The sequence below is a fragment of the Gasterosteus aculeatus genome, chromosome 20, assembly GCF_964276395.1.
Source record: "Gasterosteus aculeatus chromosome 20, fGasAcu3.hap1.1, whole genome shotgun sequence".
NCBI classification, from domain to species: Eukaryota; Metazoa; Chordata; class Actinopteri; order Perciformes; family Gasterosteidae; genus Gasterosteus; species Gasterosteus aculeatus.
In genome coordinates, this window is record NC_135707.1 from 14,957,384 (window position 1) to 14,979,766 (window position 22,383).

Below are 22,383 nucleotides of genomic sequence, written 5' to 3' on the forward strand. Positions count from 1 at the left end.
GGGCGTGTGCGTGTGTGCGTGCGTGTGTGCAGGCAGATCCCGGAGTTATTTTCTGTAATACCCCCAGTTTCATTTCAGGTTTGGTTGGGGTCCAGGTGGTTGTCTTTAATGTAGTCCAGATGGGAGACGCAGAGCGGAGAGTGGACAGATTTCTTCCAGAGTTTCTGTCCAACCAGGGCTTTGCTAATAAAAGCAGAGGAGATTTTCACAGTTCCGCGGACAAAACCTTGCATTCTAATTCTCGAGGGGGAACGGAGAGCGAGCAAGACCGCAATGTTATACTTTGTTTTTATTAAAAGGGGTGATTGACAGCTCACGGGGAATTTTCCAGCATTAAACCAGGGGTCTTATTGGAGAGGACAGCGCACAGAGCACAGGGACCTGGTGATGCAAAGCAACGCTCTGGCAAGCTGCTACTGACTGAAGACTTGGCCGCGCTTGTTATTCCCCTTCTTACCATCTACTTCCATCTCCCTGGTCCATCTATGACTGAGGAGAAGATTGCTGCAGTCTGTAGCTACGCCTCACTAACCCATTCTCTTTTTCTGCTTTCACCTGTTTCATTTTACGCCCTGTGCTTAATAAGTGCGTCTTGAGTGCTCAGAGCGTGTGGAGGTAAGTACGTGTTCATTGTTGGATCTGTACACGCCTGCTCGGAGACTTATAAAATCTAAAGTGCCTACTGATTCACAGAGCTCGTAAAGGATGGAACACTCGCAGCACTCGGCGCCCTGCGGGCCTTGAAAGGGACCTGAGGGCGTGTCCCAACCTCCATCTATCTCAATATCCATCTTTCACCGGCACAGATCAAGTGTAGGTCCCCCAGGGTTTTTCTCACCCCACAACTTAAAGCAGGGTTGGAGGAAGAGCTCAGCATCACCTGCAGTTACCAGATATATTGTTTTCTTTTGGTTGCTAATATTTCATACATCTCCATTGATTGTCAGCTGGTGGTCCCTGAGCCTGTACTTGGTTAGAGTCTGGCTCTGTTCTCCATCCCTGACAGCAAAGAGCTGTTATGTCAAGTGTAAATCTCTTTAGCACTGTATAATATTCCGCTATAGGTAACATTTGAATTAATTTTTCTTAAAACAGCTTGGTTCTTTCCACTTTACAGTAGTTTAGTTTGGTTAGTTTATTTTCCAAGGTGTACAAAACCAATTAGTTCAATTTTTTAAACGCACAATTATTCACCTTTATGTTTATTGGGCCGGCTTTGGTTTAGGATCAGAATCGGTGCCCTGTGGTTTCCCTTTGCCGTTTTAAACATGTGGGAGCCCCGTCCAGATTGCACATGTGAACTATAGCAACAGCACAGCAGCCAGTGTCAACATCAACGCTCTGAGAATTAACGTGTATGCAATCAATCATTGGCCAGTAATGTAATTATGCATTTTTTTCTACCTTTTCCTGTTTCTTCAGTGTTTCCTGGCTGTATCCGTACGCTACCATCATCTCCTTTCTCTCACTTTCCACTTGAAGTTGTGATTACCACACTGTGCATCCCCCCCAAAAACGATAAAAACGCACATCTAACGCACCGTTTTGATTAGGCACTGTCTTAAAACTGTGGGTGTGATACACATTGCAATGAAATTAAGAGTTTAAAGCCAGCAGCTCTGTGAGGTCCTACATTTTTTGAAAATAATTGGTTATTTTTATTTGTTAAGTAATCAGTTCTCAAATGAAAACACAAAAATAGGTTTCGGGATTGCAGTTGTTTGGACTGTTCATTATTTTAGATACCAGAAAACATACTATTCATACAGTATGTATAGTGTATATTGTATCAAGACAAAATATTAGGTGATCCAGCTTCTCAAATGTAAATATCTGCTTGTTTCATTGGTCCTGTGAAAGTAAGCTGAATATGTTTGTTTGGACTTTTTGACATATTAATAAAATATAAAGTAGAAGACATCAGTTGTCCTTTTAACCCTTGGTAGGTTTTCTAAACAGACTCTCACACCGAGGCTACACATTCAATGCACTAACTTTAAAATAAAAAGGGGAAAACTAGAAGTAAAACATTGGGGGAAACAATAAGGAAACGATCGCCGGCTTTAGATTGAACGCTCCAGTAGATAGAAAGATGCCCGGCAAGTGGAGCTGAAGACAAACAACTGGCCTTTGGCGTATATTCAGGAGACCAAACATTTCATAAGGTGTTTCTACTCATTGTCCATCAGGTGGCTGAATACAAATGATGATTGCACCAGTGATGAACGCTTGGTGATCTTACAGGAATAAACACGTTCTTGTGTGAACTGGTATTTGAAAAAAGGACACAGACGCATGGATTCATAAGGGGCTACCACGGTGGTATCCTCGTGAGCAGGAAATGTCTTTTTAACAACCAATTAAAGGTGGACCAGTCTGCTAGCTTACCAGAGGAATGTTTACACAGAGGAGCTCTCTGGAGGAGGAAAAGGGTTCGAGGGATTCATCGAGGGGGGGGGGGGGGGGGGGGGGGCAGAGATAGAGAGGGAGAGTGGAGGAAGGGAGAACGCCAGAGAGAGCTGATATAGGTGAAGTCCACGACTTGGCACTTTCACAGGTGTGCGCAACGGGGGGTTGGAGGAGGAAGGGGTTTGTGTGCGTGTGCATGTGAGTGTATGTGTATGTGTGTGTGTGCAGGAGTGTTGGGAGCTGCCAAACTGGCCACCTGTCTTTCCCTCGTTGTAGTTTTAGTGTTTCCTTTCATCCGGCCCTCAGCAGCACAGCTCCCACTTGGAGCAGTTAGCCTCCTGCCGTGTTTGCGAATGTGTGTGTGTGTGTGTGTGTGCGCGTGTGTGTGTGTTTGCGTAGCTCCGGTCCCAGTGGGGTTAGAAAGACTAATGTTCCTAAAGGTGTATTTCGCTCTTTCCGCCGCGTTTTTATATCTTTGTTCTTTATGTTTTATTGAGACAGTTGGAGAGGAGGCAGGATGTTGGCCAACAGGCCTACGGAGCAGGAGAGGACACCAGAGGAAACTTCTGCTCCAATGTCAACAGGAGGTCATGCTTCAGGGAAAGCACTGCTACCTATCCATCTTTAATTAATAGACCTTATTCAGCTGGGTACCATCTGAGCACAAAAACATGGATGAGTTGGGATAAAAAACAGGAAGTGCTCCTGTCTCCTCCACTGATTCTCATGCTATGACGGTTGAAAAAAGTAAACACGACTCGTTTATGTTTCCGAGTTCAAGAGCTTGTCTTATTTTAAATATATCGTTATTTGTAAAAGCTGTGGTGGTTACATAAGATTATTTGTATTGGAGGATTTATTATCTATAAGTTCACCTGCCGATGTCCCTCGTATTCACATTCTTTTGGAGCGTTGGTTTAGTACGTAGTCAGAAATGAGAGCGACGGGGTTAAAAAGCGTCACATCAAACTGGCCTCACTGACCAATAGCCACAACAACTTGTAACTTCCTGTTCTGCTACTTCATTTGAGGGGGAGAATGTAAATTGCACTATTTTTTGTGGGCTACACATAATTTACCTACTTTTAAATCAGTCAGTCGGTCGTTGTTAAAGCTGTTAGCGGATATCTTTTTACTTCATAACTGTTCAAAAGAGGTCACAAGATTGTGTTTTCCGTATATTCAGGCATCAACTACGTTCTGCCAGCTTTCCAACAACCGCTGTGTTTATTCCAAATATGTTGAATTTCTCTAACACGTCTTCAGGCAACATCCACCAGCCCCTCTGGTGCTGGCTGTTTATTACCTCAGCTATCAGTATTCACATGCCAGATTTCCATGGGGTCGTCTTCGTCAGCGACCATTATATCGATAATAAGAGCCGGTCGATCGTCCAACCTCCGGTTCACCTTGGTCCAAAACCGCCCACTTAAATAATAGACCGCAGCAGTCTGCCCTCTCAGCTGATCTGTTTTCATCAATGCAAAATACAGAGATCATTAGACAGCTAAGCTATATCACAGATCCTTCCGCTTAGCGCGCACGTGTGCGTGTGTGTGTGACTGCACATGCATGCATCCGTCCATCTATTTGTGCATATGGAAGTTCATCTGCGTACGAGTGTGTAAATGGTCATCTGTGCGTGTGTGAGTGTAGGCGTAGGGGGGGAACCTGATCTGGTCTGTGTGGGAGGAACAAGCCCCCCCCACCCCCCTTCTCTCCCCTCTCTGCTGCTCAGACAGACGGCCTGCTAGAGAGATCAGACTCTCAGACTAACTGGACCAGAAGTCATTAGGACACGCTAGACACACAGCGCCTTTTTTTTTTCAAAGCTATTGCTTCCTTTTAAAAAAACGTCGCACAGTAAGATTATCTACGTCTCATCGGCTCATAACAGTACAAAGATCTTTTAAACAAGACACACAGCGCTTTTCAAACCTTTGTCTCAGGAACCAGCGAGCAGCAGGGACCACTTACACGGAAAGTGTGCCCTGAGATTTAATCTTTTGTTACGGGTGGGGAGGAAAAAACCTGCTCTGGCACTTGAATTTGATGGGCAAAAAGCTTCATAAACTTCATAGGGCACGCTATCAACTGTGAATCTGTCCTTCTCGAGTCCCAGGTTTAAATTTACACCTTTTCTTTGTCCCGTTTGAGAAATACATCATTTTAATCCGAGCGAAAAAAATAGAAAGAGTAACTCTAAAACCGACTAGTGTGATTACATACACAATAAATCAGCTTCGTATTTTGGGGCAGTGTCCACTTTAAACTACGTCTTGGCTCGGAAATCTAGTCACATTTTTGTTGGTTGTTTTTCTTCGCCGGGCACTTGTCACATTGTTGGAAAAAGCTCCATAACTGGCACCTTGGTCGCAGTAACAGCTTGTTAGCATTAAAAAAAAATTGGAAACACCAAGTCGGTGCAGCCTCCATTAAAAGAACGGCTCATTTACATTTCACTTGCTGGTGGAAAATGGCTGCAGGAATACTGCTGTTATGTGGTATTTAAATGATGCACTATGAAACTGTAGACTGGGTATGAACTGTATTAATAGACTCTAACACTCTTAATCCTAGAAAACTACAACAACAGTCAAACTATGCAACATTTTCTGGTTTATGGATTTGCTTTACGTTTGATTGCAGTAACCAGAGGGGCGAAAAGATGCAAAAACAAAGCACACTGGCCTCAAAGATGAAGATATCACAGATGTGTGTAGCTGGGAGATGGTCAGATTAGCTGTAATGAAAAATGTGACCATAAAAAAAAGGAAGGGCAACGTTCCACATTTTGTGTGCTCTGACTATGTTTTCATTTAGACAGTGGACAAATTTGGAGAGTAGAGAGATGCTGAAAGACGGCATGAAAAGAAAGACAAGAGAGTGTAAGGAAGCTGAGATATATAGATAAATAGAGGAGGTGAAATGAGGGTAAGTGGTGCGTGGCTAAACACGCTGGAAAGCCATCACCATCCAGACTCCGGCCTGGACCACTCCAGGGAAAAGAGAGGAAGAGCAGAGGAGGAGAGGAGAGAAGACAGAAAGACCATGTGGAAAGGTAAAGGAGAGGACAGCGCAGGGACGCGGGCAGATGTCCAAACAGCCGTACCTGCAGATTCAATTCTGCTACCTCCCCCCCCCCCTTCCTCTCCTGTGCTCGTCTGAGCCCTCACAGGTCCGCCTCGCCTTCAAACCCGGTCTGTCACCGACGGCTCTCATCTCGGTGCCCCAACAGAGAAGAGGGACAAGAGAGAGGCAAATTAAAACGGGTATCAAGGCTAATGTTCCTAATTGGAACTTCTGTGCAGCTTCAGAATGATCTTTCTATCTTATCGAGCATGATGAAAAAGTATGATGAAAACTATCGTTTTAATATTTTCTGAGTGGAATATATATTTAATGTTTACAAGATGGACCTGGGGCGGATTTGAGATGACACCAGGTTAAATTACCATCAACGTATAAATGAAAATTACTCCCAGATATACAAACAATTTATTGGTCATCTTGTGTTATTTTCCAGCATTAGGACATTTTCAGAGATAATCTTGAGAAACAACAAATACCATTTAAGTTCCAGCTTATTTCTTAGGGATGCCTTAAATTGTGTTACATTTTTTGCACCTTTATACATTTGTATTCATGGATGTCAATGCCGGTTAAATAACATAGTTTCATTATATAATGTTATGTCACATAAATATACATTTATATTTCATCTTACACATTAATGACATACAGATCCTATGAAAGACAAACTTGTATTCATTAAAAGTGTGTCGCTGTGTGTTTCCATCATGTGCCATAAGTTCTTCAGACTGAACAAAAAGTCTTTGAACAATACCGTCAAAAGTCTCTTATAAATGTTATGAAAGGTTTGTCACGGTCTCGATAGACCTTTTTTTTAAAAACTTTTAGAATTTTCAGAAGTGTTTCAAAATATGAAAATTTGAAAACACTGTAATGTAAAAAGTTCCTATAAAGCAATATAAAAAGTAAGACAAACAAAAAACAGATGCTGGGTTAAGTTCCCTTAAAAAGTCCTCGAAGTGCTAAAGAAGTCCTTCAAAAGTCTTTGAAATGCATCACAAGTCTGATAAGTCTTCAAGTTGCAGAGACTTGTTGCATTTCATCATTGTGGTTTGTTCCCTCGTTGTTAACTTCTGATGGCCGTCTTCCTGTCTCGATCTTTGTTCTGCAACAGAGAGAAACAACATCTTACATTATTCAGAAGTCAATTAAAAAAATAATTTAAGGACTAGAAACGGGAGGTGGTTCACTACACAGCGTCAACTTGACAACGTTTCTTTTTAGTCACTCTCCTTTTATCATGTTGGTTTCCTCAAAATCCGTCAGCAAGGCTCCTAAAGCAACAAGTATGGGACAATCGCCCCTCCTACTCAAATACTTGCAATAAACAGGTGAGTTAGACGGCTGTTCTTGATGTCAACTTTCTTTATGAAATGGCGCTCTGGGAAAAAGAAATGCGTATCATGGAAAGAGATGCGATTTAACTGCAATTAATGGCACAGGCTTTATGAACTCTATCCTGGCTGATGAAGTAAATCACCTTGACCTTGCAAACTATTATTATTACTACTATTGGCTGTGGCGTGCTACACTATATAAATGAATTGTGATAGCTGATGAGTGACATCACGAGCTGTTGCGTGATCTCATTCATCTGCGGTATCAGAAGCGAGAGGCCTTGATTTGCTGGCCGGTGAGGAGCCTTTCTCTTTCTGGCCAGGAAAGTAACATCACATTTTCCCTCCTCACCTCTGCTCTGCGCCTCAGGCCATCTACCAGTCGCTTCTGAAGCCACAGTCTCAGGGCTTTTAACGAACGCGCTGTTGAGTGATATGCCACACGTCATCCCTCTCTTGCTGATTACTTTTCAGGGCGGATGTTAGATTGAGTGGAAGCTGGAAAACCGTCTCGGGATGCTGTGGTCGGTTTTTACGGATAGAAATGTTGAACGTTCTTTTTTGCAAGTGAAAACTTTATTTCAAAACGGTTTCATCAGTTTGGCTCAGCTGACTTTTCTTTCCCCGTCTCGGCTAACCCTCTCGGCCCGCCCGCACTCCCCTCGCCTTCCTCTCATCAGCTGCACACCTGTTACACATTTCCTCTCAGACTGTGCACAAGGTGTAGGTGTTTGGAAAGATCTGTTTGACTGACATCAACAAAGGTGGGTAGGTGCTTGGAAGGGAATCAGGCCCTAATGAGGGAGTGAGATCATTGGAGTTGGACGGGATTGTCCTCCCACTGATTGTGGAGACACATGAACTATTATTGTCGATTCGTCCTGCAGCTGGAGCAGAGGATGATGAGGGCGCTATCGTCTAGACATGCACCATCACCTTCATTTTGTCTCTGAGTTGACTCCATATAGTCCACTTTGGTTTTGTGTAGCTTCTTGTTTTTATCGAGTTGATCGGCGTTCCTAGAATATCTGAAGCAGGATCGCAGATTTACAGTTACGTGTCAGTTCAAGGTGCTCCGTTAAACAATGAAAAGGCCAAAGGGGACCAAAGACCAAACGCAAAACACCGAAACAAGACAAACGAGAAGTGTATGAATGCACTTTGGAGGCGACAGCGTTTCGTATTTATCTCACCTGACAAAGAGCTCAACCAATCATTTACAAAAAGGAACAAAATGTGAATTTAGGCTTCCACAGTAATCGCCTCTATGAATCGGGCCTCACAAAGGCAGTGCCATTGCTGCGCCTTCTACCAACACAAACCGTAAAACCAGTGCAGCCGTGCTCTGAGGTGTTTTCTGGAAGGCGCTGTGGAAAACTGGAGATATTTATCAGTGGAGAATAAAGTGCTTGCGAAAGTTTAGAGAAAGCGGGCACATTAAATAATCTCACTCGAAAGCCGAGCGTGACAATTGGGTGATTCAGCAAATCATCATCTTCATCAGATTACCATGGAACCAGCGCTGATCGTTGAGGAAGCACAGCTGTAGCTGGTGTGGGCGGTGCAGCTGAAGTCGGACTGGTTCAGTCAAAACAGGGGGGGGGGGCTGGTAGTCAAAACAATCTCCTGAAGACTAATATGACACGGTCGGATGACATCTCCGCTCTCTCCTTCTCTCCAAACACCCCCACACACAGACATGCCACCGGCCCGAGGGTGGTTTGTCCGACACTAATACAATTACCTCATGATGTTTACTTGAGATACGACGTGGTGATATTACCCTACTGGAGCAATATTGTTGTTGTATCAAGGTCTTAACTTTAATAGGTAGAAAGTAAACACTCTCTTCGCGGCATCTTATCAACCCCAATTCAAAAACTTTTATATTGTTTTTCCGAAACCCAATCCGAGCTGTTCCTTCACCTATAACTGTGGATTTTCCATTCTCACTCTCTCTCTCTTTTTCCTGCATAATCCATTCCGTCAAATACAAACATCTAATTTAGTTCTTAGCTGCATGAGCAGAGGGATGACTGGTTGGAAAAAATAATTCCTCTTGGGTACCCGCCCGATAATCATATAAGGAGATTGGTATTCAACCATGAAATGAAAAGTGTAATATCCCTTTAGTTGGTTGACTGAAAATATGTGGACATGCGTCAGTTCCCTTAAGTGTCTAACAGAAGCTGTAATTACCCTCACGAATGACCCTTGAGGAGAGGAGCGTAGAAGCACACTGGAATGGTGCATTAATCAGACATTTAAATCAAGCTCACACCAAAAGAGCCGCAGACTACCAGACATGTACTTCAGGCTCACTGTGGTTTGTTCACGAGCATCCCGATGGCTCCTGAATAACACGTGATTTACCTTAGGTCGCCTAATAAGTTGTAATTCTCACTAGGCGGCGACACATGTGTCTAATTGTTCCCACATTTTGTATAATCTGTTATAACGGCTGCAGCCCCGACTTCTTTCTCGTCAGTCTCGGATGGTTTCATTCTGCAACATTAGGCACCAATCGGCACTTTATCGTCTGCGCCCTGCAAGAGCCAATATGTCATTAGCTTTTAAGATATTGTTTTAAGGGACTGCACCATCTACATCGCCGGTTTCTTGCCGTCTCTGTGCAATAGATTTATTTTAGATCTGCTCTTTGCCCGGCTCCGATTTCTGTAGTTTTGCTTCAATTTGCTCCGTGAGCAGCCCTCTCCCTGGAGGCCCAATGACAACAGAATGATAGTTTTGCTAATAGATTTTGTTAGTTATCTGACACGACTTTTTCTGTTGGTGTTAAATTAGGGTTTAACTGCTTCCATCTGTTCCAGAAAATTACCGGCGGTTCCGTGCACGATGACGGCACGTATCCATACACAAAGCCAGGCTCACACACCGAACGTGGACAAGAATATATTTGCAAACTGCCTGCAGTGTAATTGGCTGCCTTCAATGCACCTCGCTAACACAGCATGAGACGGCAGCCCAAGCTTCTCGCTCATGATCCACAACGCGTCAACTCCAAGACAACATCAACATTATCAGTGAATTAGGGTAACCGTGTTTTCATCTTCGACCTCAAAACGTCTGCTTCATAAACACAAGTGACGTGACGCTTTATCCCAGTGAAAACAGACCAACAAGGAGAAACTGCAATCATTAGTGCGCTGCTGCAGATGCCTTACGCATGCATTTAAGCGCCCTAAAAGCTGCACGGTTCATTTGATCTCTATAAAAGAGGCAAAGTGTAGTTTCACCACAGTCAAAAAAAACAACTGTCCAACGTGGAGAATAAATAGCTAAATTGATTATCCCGCTGAGTCGTTGGCTATTTATCTGCCTCTCTTTCTCTCCTTCTCCCTCTCTCTTTCCACAACTTCCTGCACACCATTAGTTTAGAAAGTGTTGAAAGCACAGTCGTGATCCAAAGCTCCTTTAGTGAGTATTTCTTTCTCTTTTTTTCAGTGGAGGGAGGGGGGGGGGGGCTGTCTCTAAAGGAGCAATGAACTGCCGTCTGGCTGCTAGACGGGAAAAAAAAAAGAAAATCAAGGTACAATTGAATGCATTTCGATAAAAGTCTGCGAGTGTGTCAGTATTTCTGTGGTCATGCATGTGTGCGAGTGTGTATTTGTGTCATTTGTGTGGGTGTGAGTGTGTGTGTGTGTGTGTAAGCAGCGAGGGCGTTTCACAGGGAGCGGTTTCCAGGCTTCTTTAACATCACCATCAAAGCTAAACGTCAATGTGTTTCTAATAGCAGCAGCTGAATTAAACACTGGCTGTACAGGCCTCAGCAGAGGATAAATCATTTACAGAACAATTAGCTCATTTGTTGCTTCGCTCTGCACTGCCAATGACTTCCAGACACAGAGAGCCAGCCAGGGTGTGTGTGTGTATGTGTGTATGTATACGTACATGGATGTAAAAAAAAACGTTCTCCCTGTCACTCAACTACACACGCACACACACACACACACACTTCCACAAAACTACAGATAAGTCAGTTTCCAATTGCATGGTGCAGTTTCAGTCTCTCCATACGCCCAGCTTTCCACCCACCCACAAAAATCCACACAAAGCTTTTGCTGCAGCGCAGATATAAATCACCGCTATTTGTAAAATGAAGAGCTGAATTCATCATCTGATGCTTGCCGTTTTGTTAAATTTGCATAAGTTCTCATTTTTTGTTTCTAGAAATAAATGAAATTTAAGTTGAGGATTATTCAGGGGTCTTGCCTGAAAAAGGCTTATAAAGCGCAACCAAAAGGAACAATGGCCTTTTTTACAGCAACCGCACTAGAATAGTTCTATTTTTTCCAGATTTTTATTTAGTTTCCAAACATATAAATTCTCCTTTAATTGATCAAATGGGCAACTTTACATTTTTAAATATTGGAAAATGTTTGGACTTTTCGCAGACAGCTTAAAAGGAAAAGCTCAGCGACGTTGCTTTTACTGGCAGATGAACCTCTGTTTCTGTTTACATTTGTCATTGACTTGAATTGACCCTCTCACTGCACTGGGCCAAAAGAAATAAACCACAGCTCTGGACTTCGGAGGAAGCTGTAATTATGCTTCAAGCGCCGTGTCCTCAAGACAACAAAGAAAACAGATTAACGTGTTTCAAAAAGCACTACCATCTCAATACGATTCGGGAGCATCTCACCTACGCAGAAAGGATTATGCATTTTGAAATAGCGCTGTGGACGGTGGACTGCATGTTGAGGAAGGGAAAGGTGGGCTTCTAACAGGTATACTGGAGATAATCCCGCCACAACGACTAAATAAACTGGAATGGCGCAGGTTTTCCTGCCGTAGGTTAAAACCAGGCACCTGACAGTTTCCCCGATCAGCAGAAGCAGAGAGGAATAGTGCAGGATATCTGCATCAATCACCCAGACAGCGCGGGGATTTCAGCAGCCCTTTGCTCACCTCCACCCTGCGTCCTCGGCCCTGAACATCTCATCCACAGATGTAGCCATCAGGAGCCTCCCATGTTTTTTACGACAATTATCAAAGACACTACTATGTCAAGGCCGCGCTCCAGTTTTTACCATTTAGAGAAGAAAAAAGGTAAATTTGTCAGGATGTTTACGTCAGAGGAGTTGCTCGTGATCAAAAGATGCTTAGTCTTAATGTCCCACAGTGTCCGGACAACGAGATGGGAAATTTAATAATTTTCTAGTAGTGCAGAAAAAGGGATTTGTACTATTTACTGAAGCTAAGCAATAAACACATTCAGTGTTTCACCAGAATGGAAAATGGTTATTATTTTTGCTTCAGTCTCACTAAATTTTCACTTTTCCCCAATTGGATCTAAACATCTAAAGACACAGCCTGAGGTGCTCTCAAATATCAAAACGTCTAAAATGTAAAACTGATTTTTTAATGGCTCAAATAACCGCGCAAAAGAAGCCGATTAGCCAAATAATGAGTGTTTTTACAGGACGTTGTAATAGTCAATGACAGTGGTTCGATCATCGTTTTCATATTTATCCTTGAATAAAATTTTCTTTCACAGTCATGTGCATAAACTCATAGTCACATTAGTATTCCACCGAATATGTAATCTCCATGCAGCCCTTTCTGTGCAATAGTCATTACTAACAGGACTGTTTGTTTTGAAACAGTTATACTGTACACACTCATAATAAGAGGAAATGAGCGTACACTTTTCTCACTTTCACCCTCTCCCACATTGAAAATAAGCATAATTGAAGCAGCTGCTCTAAGCGGATCCGACAGCTGTGATGAACCCAAATGACCATAAAAACATACAAAGAGAGCACTCAGGACACAAAGTCTCATTTTACCTCCACAATCGTTTCCTCTCTGTAATCACCATCGCTGGCTCGGCCCTTTGACCCACTTAAACACACTGTATAGTCATTTTTCCAGGGAAAATTTAAATTCTTTCAGGCTCTTCCAATCAGAGTTAACTGCTTATGTGCCAGGTGAGGCAGGCGTCCTTTACGATTCTCCTCAAAAGATGAATTCCTCTATTTCTTTGTGAACCAAAAACCGCCAACAAATTGATTCTTTGCGGTTTTGTGTGTGTGTCAAAAACCTTAAGCGTACTTGCTCCTGTTCCACTGTCATGCAAAAAGTGTAAAAAACATTTGTTCCTTTATTAGGATAAACACGAGCTGTTTATTCTTAGTGAAGGCAACAAATGCGTACTGATCCAACGCTGAAGCTTCGCTCCTTACGCCTGTTTGAGCAATGATTGCTAAAAACTACAGTGCCCGGCGGTTCCATTAACATACTAAGCGATTTGAAAAAATAAATCTCTACATATCTGTCAGCCGAACCCAGCAGGGAGGATTATTTTATGCGGGTTCCACTGAATATTTATACTCACAAAACGCATCAAAGTTATAACTTCACAACATTTCCCCAATTCGTGGCCTGTTTGCTCACTTGAATGAGCCGAGGGATCACCAACAGATAATGACTTTCACCTGGATTCACCTATTCAACGCGCTGTGGAAACAGCACGAGTCCAGACAACAGTCAACTGCTGCTGAGGTCAAGAAGAATAAACTTAAAGGTTGTCCACAGTTGAAGGTTTTTGACATGAGAGGTGTTTCTACGCAGCATGCATTAGCAGGTCAGTCGTGCGTCTGCAGCAGCGGGTTGACAGCAGCAGATAGTATTACACCGCTCCTCCCGACAGGGCCGACCTCCACCAGGCCGATCGATACGCACAGAGCCGAGTGAAACCGGATGAGAAGGACGGGGAGGATGAAAACGGAGGACTCGGGGAGGACAAAACCGAAAACAAAAGGAAAAGGAGAGACCAGAGAGAGAGTGACTGATTTGATTCTATTCATCTCTCAGCTGAGGGTGTCTGGGACTCAGACGCAGAGGACGTATAGGCTTTCACTCACACAGGTTCAGAGGGGAGCCGGGAGGGAGGGCGAGACACACTCTGCTGAGACTCGGGTTATCCCCCCAGCTAGAGGGTCTCTGGGTTTAGACACTGAGGAGGGTATTAGCTTTCACACACTGCTGGGGTAACGGGGGAGTCTGCCAGATGTCAGCTCCTTACCCATAAATCCTCCTAAATGGGCAGCGGCTCGGTCAGAAGGGGGGAAGTTGAGTGGCCGTCACCTCTCTGTCATCTCCTGCACAGACTGGTTGGTGTTCGTTGAAGTGGGAGCTGCGTTCACGCACACTTGCACGCAGTCAGATGATAGGAATTCTTCATCCCCTGCTCATTCTCGTCAGACTGAACTCTCTTTTTTACTTTTTTTTTATGCTGAGAGTGTTCTTGATTATTTCTATTTCCCGTGTTGAATCAATCAAATGCGAGTTGAACTTTGCACTGGATCAAGTTCTCCCTTTTCTGTATCTCTATCAAGTCGTTTACCACCGGCGCAACAGCGGAGGACGTGAAACAGAAACGGCTACAAAACTGTGATCCGAAATGCAGTCGTCGACTCTGAAATTAGGAGTTTGTCAATCGAGTCGCTTCTTATGTTGCTTGTCTGTGAATTGAATCAATTCCTGAATTATTAACCTGTGGCTAATTAAAACAAAACCCTGAAAATGCTTTTGGTAACTTCCTTAGTATATTAGTTTAATGTAAACATAGCTGGTTTTGGTCCCAAATGTATGTTTAGAACAAAAAATTGAATTGCCAGTTAGCGATATCTGGGTCAGAGGTCAGTTCTGCACTAGTTATGATTAAAACCTCCTCATTTCCAAGCTGACGTCAATACATTCTTGAAATTATACACATGGTTTTTGATAGATGTTATGGGTTCCCGGTCATAAATCTGACTCGCTTCTTAAATGCCCTCGCAAACTTTAAATTCCGAATCTAACAAAAAGAAAGAAAAACACCCCAGTTGGAAGTTTGAGGCATTCGTCACGCTCGTCTTCTCAGTTCACTACTATCCGAAATGTCAACTGAGTTTCAGAAAGCACCTTGAACTTTGATGCCACCTGCTCGGGTAAATCTAACCCCCAGCAGAACAATAACCTGCAGTCCTTCACCCCGACGGAGGACCTCAAAAGAGGTTCTGCTTTTAATGTCCCTCTGGGCCAATCAGGTTTATAGGCACAGTCACTGATCTCAGGTCAGCTTTAAACACCGAGTTGACCCTAAAGCAGTGCAAGGTTTCCTGAAAAGGAGCCTCATTCTACACTGTGATCCGCTTTCTGTTTATATCATTCTTGAAAAGTTTTCTATTGACAGGAATTGAAAGAAACAGAATATAGTCATCATCGTAGTATTTATCTCATGATCAGAAGCTGATCTTTCTTTGAATAATAATTGTACTACTGTTTTTACGACGATCTTACTACATAGGCTTTTTGTTGTATTCGATGCAGACTCTTTTATTCCTTAATGATTTGTCATTTTCATCTGCTCACCATTTTCCTCTGGTTGCTGAGGCAGAAAGTACAGATGTGCTTCGGCTGAGCTGATTGGTCGGATCCACGGCTGGGGGAGGAGTTAACATGGAAGAACGGCGGTGAGGGAGCGTGGCACGGCTGTCCGTCGTGAAGGCCCTCGCCCAGGAGCAAGACGTTCCCCAGGTGACTGATGTAGCTGCTCGCCAGACGTAGCGTCTCGATCTTCGACAGCTTCCTAATCAGGAAATCAGAAGGAGGAATGAGGTTAATTATGACACAAAATACCTAAAAAGTGTACAAAAATGATCATAAAAATAACCACCAACTGCCATTTTAAAATAAGGTGCAAAATACATATAAAATGTAAACAGTGATAAAGTAGACACTGACTTTATTATTGGAAAAATACACATAAATAACATTACAGTTAGTTAAATTATGTCTAAAGGTGCTTGTGTGATTTATCAGAGAGGACAACAGTTTGAATCAGATGGAAAAGGTGCCCTCGTGACACTTTAAGACACCGTGCGATGACTCGGTACCTGTCTGCAGGCTCGGTGGGGATGAGCGTGCGCAGCGCCGTGAACGCCGTGTTGACAGAATTGGTGCGATCTCTCTCCCGCGCGTTGGCCGCGGTCCTCTGGCGGACCTCCCCGTGGGGGGGGGACCCCTGCGGGATGAGCCTCCCCATCATGGCCTCCACGTCCACCCCTCCCGCCCCGCACAGCTTCCTCTTCCTGTTCACCTTGATGTGAAAGGCCGTTGGCGACGAGGACAGGCGGAAGTTGGAGGAGTTGCGGTCCTCGGAGCCTGAACCCTCGCTCCCGTTCTCCTCGTCGTCTTCGGAGAGGAGGGCGATGTCGCCGTACAAGAAGCGGCCCGCGGGAGGCGCCGTGCGCAGCATGGCGAACGTCATCTTCGACGCGTCGGCGCTCTGTCGGGTGCTGGTCAATCCGCAAGAGACACTTCCACTTGTCGACGTTTAACCGGAGACCGCTTGGCAAAACTCTCTGTTGTTATTGCTGATTAAAGGGGGGCGACACCGTGCAACATTCACTTTACCCCAACGTCTCTTTTAGTGAAGCCAGGTGAGTCAGACGTGGCCCTTATGATGCGGAGTTAGGCTGCGTTTAAAAAACATCAACCAGTTGATCCTAAGTCTGTGGTCACGAGCACCCTGACCTCAGCAGCTGTGCTTTTTCTCTCTTGGTTCATACAAAAAAACACTTCACATCCCAAAAGGTTCAAGTTCTTCTCTCTGTTTAATCCTTTAGAAGAAGGAAAGTTGACGTTCTCCTATTTTTCTCCTCTAGACCTTTTTCTTGTTGTTTTGTTTCTGTGTTTGTCCGTTTCAATTCCAATAGCAAAAACTACCCGCAGGCCGTGGCAGCAGCTTTACTGTCTCTCTCCCTCTCTGTGTCTCTGTGTCTCTCTTCCCGTCCTTCTCTCGCTCTCTCGGGCTCTTTGCTCCACGTGTGCCTGCTGTCTGAATGTTTCCGTCTGCCTCTGGTCTTATAGCCGGTGGGAGGGCCGCGGGTCTCCTCTCCGCTCCTCCCTCTGAGCAGCCGAGGGTCCCTCGGCTGCTGTCTAGAAGCAGGCCAGGGAGACCGGAGGCAGGAGGCGAACCATCAGCCGGAGTTTGTTTTGGCTGCACGCTGATTTGGTTTCTGGGGAAATTCACCCCGGAGCAGCTTTGCGTGACCCCCGCCTGCTAAGTGTGTTCGGTGACCTTTGTGACCACGCGGGCTTCTGACACACATATTGCTTTCAATAAGAGGGTTGAATACACGTTTTGTTTAGTGGGTGTCCTCGGAAGCAACAAACACACACATACAATGCTTTTGGATCTGAAAAAAATGCCATGATCTGTCTGAGACAACACTGATTCTAACTTGGTTAGTTTTCTCTTTGTGCGAATGCTACCTGTTCAGAGTTGTTGATTTTAGATTTTTGGATTCATTCTGAAGAGAAAAAAGAGTCTGCCTCCTGTTGGTGACTTTTCTTTGTAGTTTCTAGTTATTTTCTAGACTTCTATCTGTATCTGCATGGACACATAGTGACGACAAAGTCTCCATTTGCATCGTGCAATTCCGATCACTGTTTTCTAAGTCAGGTCTCTCAATTTTCTGCAGCTCTTTATAGCAGCTCCCGAGCAGTTGAGATCACAAGAGGTCGCTTGCAAACCATTTTTGATTAGCGAGCTGCAACAGGACAACAGGGTCATGTCCTTTACCCAGTTAAAGTTGATCCAACCCATCCTCTTATCTTGTTTATCCACAAAGTATGTCTGTAATTTTGAAGCATTTTCCCAAAATCTTTATTCACTGACTCTCGTTGAGATTTGTTTTGTATTCTGTGGGTAGCTTGTTTGCCCGAGCAGGCGCCCTGCAGGAGGTAGGACTCGCTGGGATCGGATGTTTTTGATTAACTGCTTTCTGGACAGCAAGAAGCCGAGAAGCTTGAGTGGTGAAGTAAGAGTTTGCCTTTCTCCCCGCGTCTTCCTCCCCCGGCCTCCTCGCGGTCGGTGTCGTGTTTGTCCCTGGACTGGAAGGCTGGAAGGCTGGGGGAAGGAGGGGGGGGGTCGCAGCGAGCCGCAACACCGCACGCTTCAGGCTGGGCTCGCGGTTTATGCAGCCACAGCCGAAGCCTTTTCTCTGTGCGAGCTGGGCCGCTGGAGGGTCTGAATGTCATTCGCCCTCAAGGGATTCAGACTTTTGGGTGGAGTTGTTTTGGTGATGAAGGGGAGGCTCGGGGGTTTATAGTCGGGGAGCCGCTACTTTACTCACATACACTCTTTTTTACAATCTGTCTTCCTCTGAAAGAGAAGAAAATATGAGACCCGGCAGCAAAGGGAGCAGAGACAGAGGGAGGAACGGAGAAAACAGAATAACATGTCAGAGATCCATCTATCCAGCTACACATGAATGATAGAAGATCACGTGCTCCCTTTGGAGTTTACCAAATCCTTTTTACAGCTCTCATTAGACTCTAATCAGATTTTCCCTCCTAAGTAAAAAAGGGTTTTATTAGACACAATTGTGTAACTTAACTCTTAGATCCAAGAAACGTTCTGAACTTTGAATTGTGTTTCCCGCTTCAACTGTGCAGTGGTTAAAGGTTGACAACCTATGAAAAAAATCAACTATGAAACCCATAATCCTCCGTAGTGCATCAGTGAAACTCTAAACCCAACTGCCACTGCTGGTATGCCTCCTTTGTGTAGATTGGCAACCGTAAACCGCTGCTAAAAATGAATAGGACGAAGAATAATCTGTCACAGTTACACAATGTTACAGACAGCATTCATCAGACTCTCTGTCCATATTTCTTTCTCCTCGTTTCCTCTCTGTATCTATATCTACCCATCAATCACAGTCATGGTGTGTTTATGCTGTGCTTTTCACAGAAGGGAGAAAGGCCAGAGCCGCCCGCTTGGAGCAGTCAGGATGGGGACACACTGAATTTCCTCAGTTAGTATAGGAAGAAAACCAGAACGGCAAAGGGTTGCCAGTCGTGGTGGGAATCACCAGGGGCCTGCGATACGATATTATCACGACACTTAAGTAATAATACAATGCCGTTGCAATTTTAAACAATTTGCACTGACCCTGAGCATTCTGATGACACATATTGCAATTTATCTCTCTTTTTTTCTGTTTCAGATAATGCAGTTTGATAATGCAGTAAAATCGGTTGAGCAGTCCAGCAGACAGACTTGATCTTTGTTTCGACCGACATCCTAACAATCCGCTGACTTTACCCCCGACCGCATGAGACAGTACTCATCAGCATGTCTGTGTACGGACACAAACTTACCAAGCAGTCCATCACGATACTCCTGCCCTGTCAACATCTTAATCCACTATTTGGCAGACAGTTCCCCCCCCTCACAAAGGTGCAATCAAACTAGGCAATTTGCTGGTGCTGCGTTGCTGCTTGCAGTTTAGGACATTCAGATTCTCAATAAATTCCCTTTAAATAACAACTGCTGGAAAACTCTCACAGATATTGAATACAATGGAGGAAAGCGTTTTACATTTCATGGTTTGCTTTATAGTTTTCCACTCTCCTCCAGTTCTCATTGGACACATCCTGTCACTGGATATCAAATCTGTTTTAGAAAAATGGCCTGGCTGTCAAATGTGAACATGTGAAACTCAGACTGCAACTACATAATGTCACTCATGAAAGAGCCCTGCCCACGCGCAGCTAGCGCCCTGGATCCTCTGCGGTGACCTTCAGCATGTATCAGATTCCGACACCTTCGTCAGAGACCCAACAGCACGTATCAATTTTAGTTAAGAGTTGTGTTGGTTTTGGACGTGAAAAGAAATTGATTGAAAAAGAACCAAATCACCCAATGAAAACAAACTCTTTCAAGAGCTAACACTGCAGTCCACTCCAACAGCTCATCGCTCTTGCAAAGGGAGAAAATCCTGGCAACGTGTGGTTTGTTTCCGATTCCCTTTTGAATCTGCTTCGAGGTATAAAAGTCAGAATACTAAATAATTCAAATTCAGCAAAAAATATCAAGCACTTCCTCTTGTGGTGTGTAGTCTGCCTTTTGTTTCGATTTAAAGACAGTCCAGAAATGATGAAACTTTATACAATATTCATCATGAGAAATATTCAGGTATGGGTCTTCCTAAAATATCGACTAACAGTAAAACAGCAAGCAAATCTAAACCTAAATGTCTTGATTAATGACTATCAGACGTGTGTTTGGTCTGACTGAACATATGTGTGAGACTGCTCCGGAGGTGTATTTCCCAACCAGCCTCACTCACTGTGGTCCGTCATTACATGCATTAGCATGATCTTACTGTGATTTGCATCTCCCTGTGAGCGTGTGGCTTTTCTAACACAGTATCCAATTCTCTCTCAATTGTTGCCCGCAGGCCAGAGAACATTTGACTGGGTATATTGTGGACTTTAGTTCTTTTTGCGATCGCACATGGTTGTTTTTGCCCAAAGAATGTTGAATGAAAAGGACAAGCTACATTTCAGCACATTAATAGTTACATTAAGACTAAATAAAGTGTTGACCCAAGTCAAGAACACAGACTCTGGATTTTATTATCTCGGATCTGCCTCCAATGGAGCGCTTGTTGTCAGTAACAGGTCATTTGAGAAACTTATATAATGCTTGTAATGGCATTAAAGTGATTTACAATGTAACATTGAGACAGTGTATAACAAGAAAGACAAGGCACAGAGCTCTTAAAATCAACTGTTGAATAAAACATCAAAAAAGCAGACACCCTGGACATATGAATAACTATATATTCTCCACTGCAGCCAATAGCACACATGATATAGCAAAGTCGAGACTACACATCTTTCACACAGCATGTGGGACGGACTTTGATTGTTGCCGTAACAAAGTGGTTTGTTGTAAATTATTCGTATGGACAACGTCCTCCATGAAAAGTCCTCAACGATCTGCTCCAAGTCTAATACCTCTGTGTCTCAAATCACAGTGGAACCAGTTCTCACCACGTCCCTCACCCAATGGTACCAGTCCTCATCATATCGCTTTCCCAGTGGTACCAGTCATCACCATATCGCTTTCCCAGTGGTACCAGTCATCACCATATCGCTTTCCCAGTGGTACCAGTCATCACCATATCGCTTTCCCAGTGGTACCAGTCATCACCATGTCTCTTTCCCAGTGGTACCAGTCATCACCATGTACCTTTCCCAATGGTACCAGTCATCACCATGTACCTTTCCCAGTGGTACAAGTCATCACCATATCGCTTTCCCAGTGGTACCAGTTATCACCATGTCTCTTTCCCAATGGTACCAGTCCTCACCATATCGCTTTCCCAGTGGTACCAGTCATCATCACATCTCTCAACCAGTGGAACCAGTTCTCACCATGTATCTCCCCGAGTGGAACCAGTTGACTGCCTGTCTCTGGCCCAGTACAGAATCATCATATTCAATGAACTGTGCGCGGGTACAATTGTGTTATTCATAACCATGTTGCATGCACGTTCCTTAATTGGCCTTGACGTGACCCCGGTAGTCTGTAAAAACACTGATGAAAGTCTCCTCTGCAGAGCTTCGCCCCCACGCGTCCGCTGACCCACTGGCCGCTTCTCCTCAGCTGCAGCTGCGGATGGAGCTCCTCCCTTCTGGTTAGTAGAAATCTATTAAAGCTGCTTTCTCATGAAGTGCGTTTCCCAACTCAGGTTATGACCAAAGAGCCAATCAGTCCACAGGACTGAAGTAACTCTGCTGTCGTTTGCACCAGGCTTCACGTGGCGATCGCACGTTTCACTCTCAGCCTCTGCCCTGTTTGACGACGGTTGCGCACTTCCAGAGAATAATAATCACACATGTGAATTAATAAGTTGAGTGGTGTTCTCCTTTAAGGACGCAGCAGCAGCAGCACAGTAGTAGAGCCCCATCTGATAGTCATTACACCCCCTCCTCCTCCGGCCCCCCTTTTCTCCTCCCGCTTGATACTCTCCTCACAGCTCAGACGTATTATTCATTAGTCTGATGAAAAACACCCACCAACTTAGCCAGGTCCAACCTCACTCACACACACACACGAAGACAAAGACCATGCACATTTACACACACACACACACACACACACACACACACACACACATAGCCCCAACCAAGCTGAACCGCTCTGGCTCGGGTCAGGGACCTGTCAAAACTCGGAAGCAGACCTGGACCCGATACGGAACCACAACGTAGGCGTCTAGAGGAGAGAGGGGCTCCAAGGACCCGAGCTATTCACCGTAGTCCTCGGACCGTCGGTTTTTAGCTTCCATCGAAAGTGATAGAAAAAGGACAGGACTTCCTGGACTTGTTATAGTGCCACTGAGCAGACGTCGGGAGGGGGGGTCACTACCAAAAGCAAAGAAGGACAGCAGGAAGAAGAAAAGGTAAAGGAATAAAAGGGCGTGGGAGAAAGGTAGGATGGAAAAAAGGAGGAAACGAAGGCGGGAGGGAATGAAGACGAGGGGAAGAGAGTCGGCGGCGGCCTGCCAACGCTCCAGACTTCATGCTGCATTTCATGGGGAAAATGGTCGGAAGTGCTCGCCCCCCCAACTCGCACCCCCCACCACCATCACCACCAGCCCCAATTTCAGCCTCATTCAGCCTCAGCTCCAGCCACACTCTACTGCGTTTCCCTAGAGTACCAGACTCTACAGCTGGC

At 44.5% G+C, this 22,383-nt stretch overlaps 1 protein-coding gene across 1 annotated transcript; it reads right to left on the reverse strand.

The window, feature by feature from the left end:
- Positions 1 to 5,895: 5,895 nt before the first annotated feature.
- On the reverse strand, positions 5,896 to 16,701 carry LOC120811230 (basic helix-loop-helix transcription factor scleraxis). Its single transcript, XM_040166489.2, has 3 exons — positions 15,743 to 16,701; positions 15,219 to 15,435; positions 5,896 to 6,607 (listed from the first exon to the last, which is right to left on the reverse strand). Exons 1-3 carry the CDS (start codon positions 16,114 to 16,116, stop codon positions 6,569 to 6,571), a joined length of 630 nt encoding a protein of 209 aa, XP_040022423.1. The 5' UTR covers positions 16,117 to 16,701; the 3' UTR covers positions 5,896 to 6,568.
- Between the last annotated feature and the right edge of the window lie 5,682 nt (positions 16,702 to 22,383).

Coding starts and splice junctions, on each gene's coding strand:
- LOC120811230 (XM_040166489.2), bottom strand. CDS start 16,116: ATGACGTTCGCCATGCTGCGCACGGCGCCTCCCGCGGGCCGCTTCTTG. Junction 15,436..15,742: donor CCCACCGAGCCTGCAGACAG/GTACCGAGTCAT, acceptor TTTCCTGATTAG/GAAGCTGTCGAAGATCGAGA. Junction 6,608..15,218: donor TCAGCAACCAGAGGAAAATG/GTGAGCAGATGA, acceptor TCTCTGTTGCAG/AACAAAGATCGAGACAGGAA.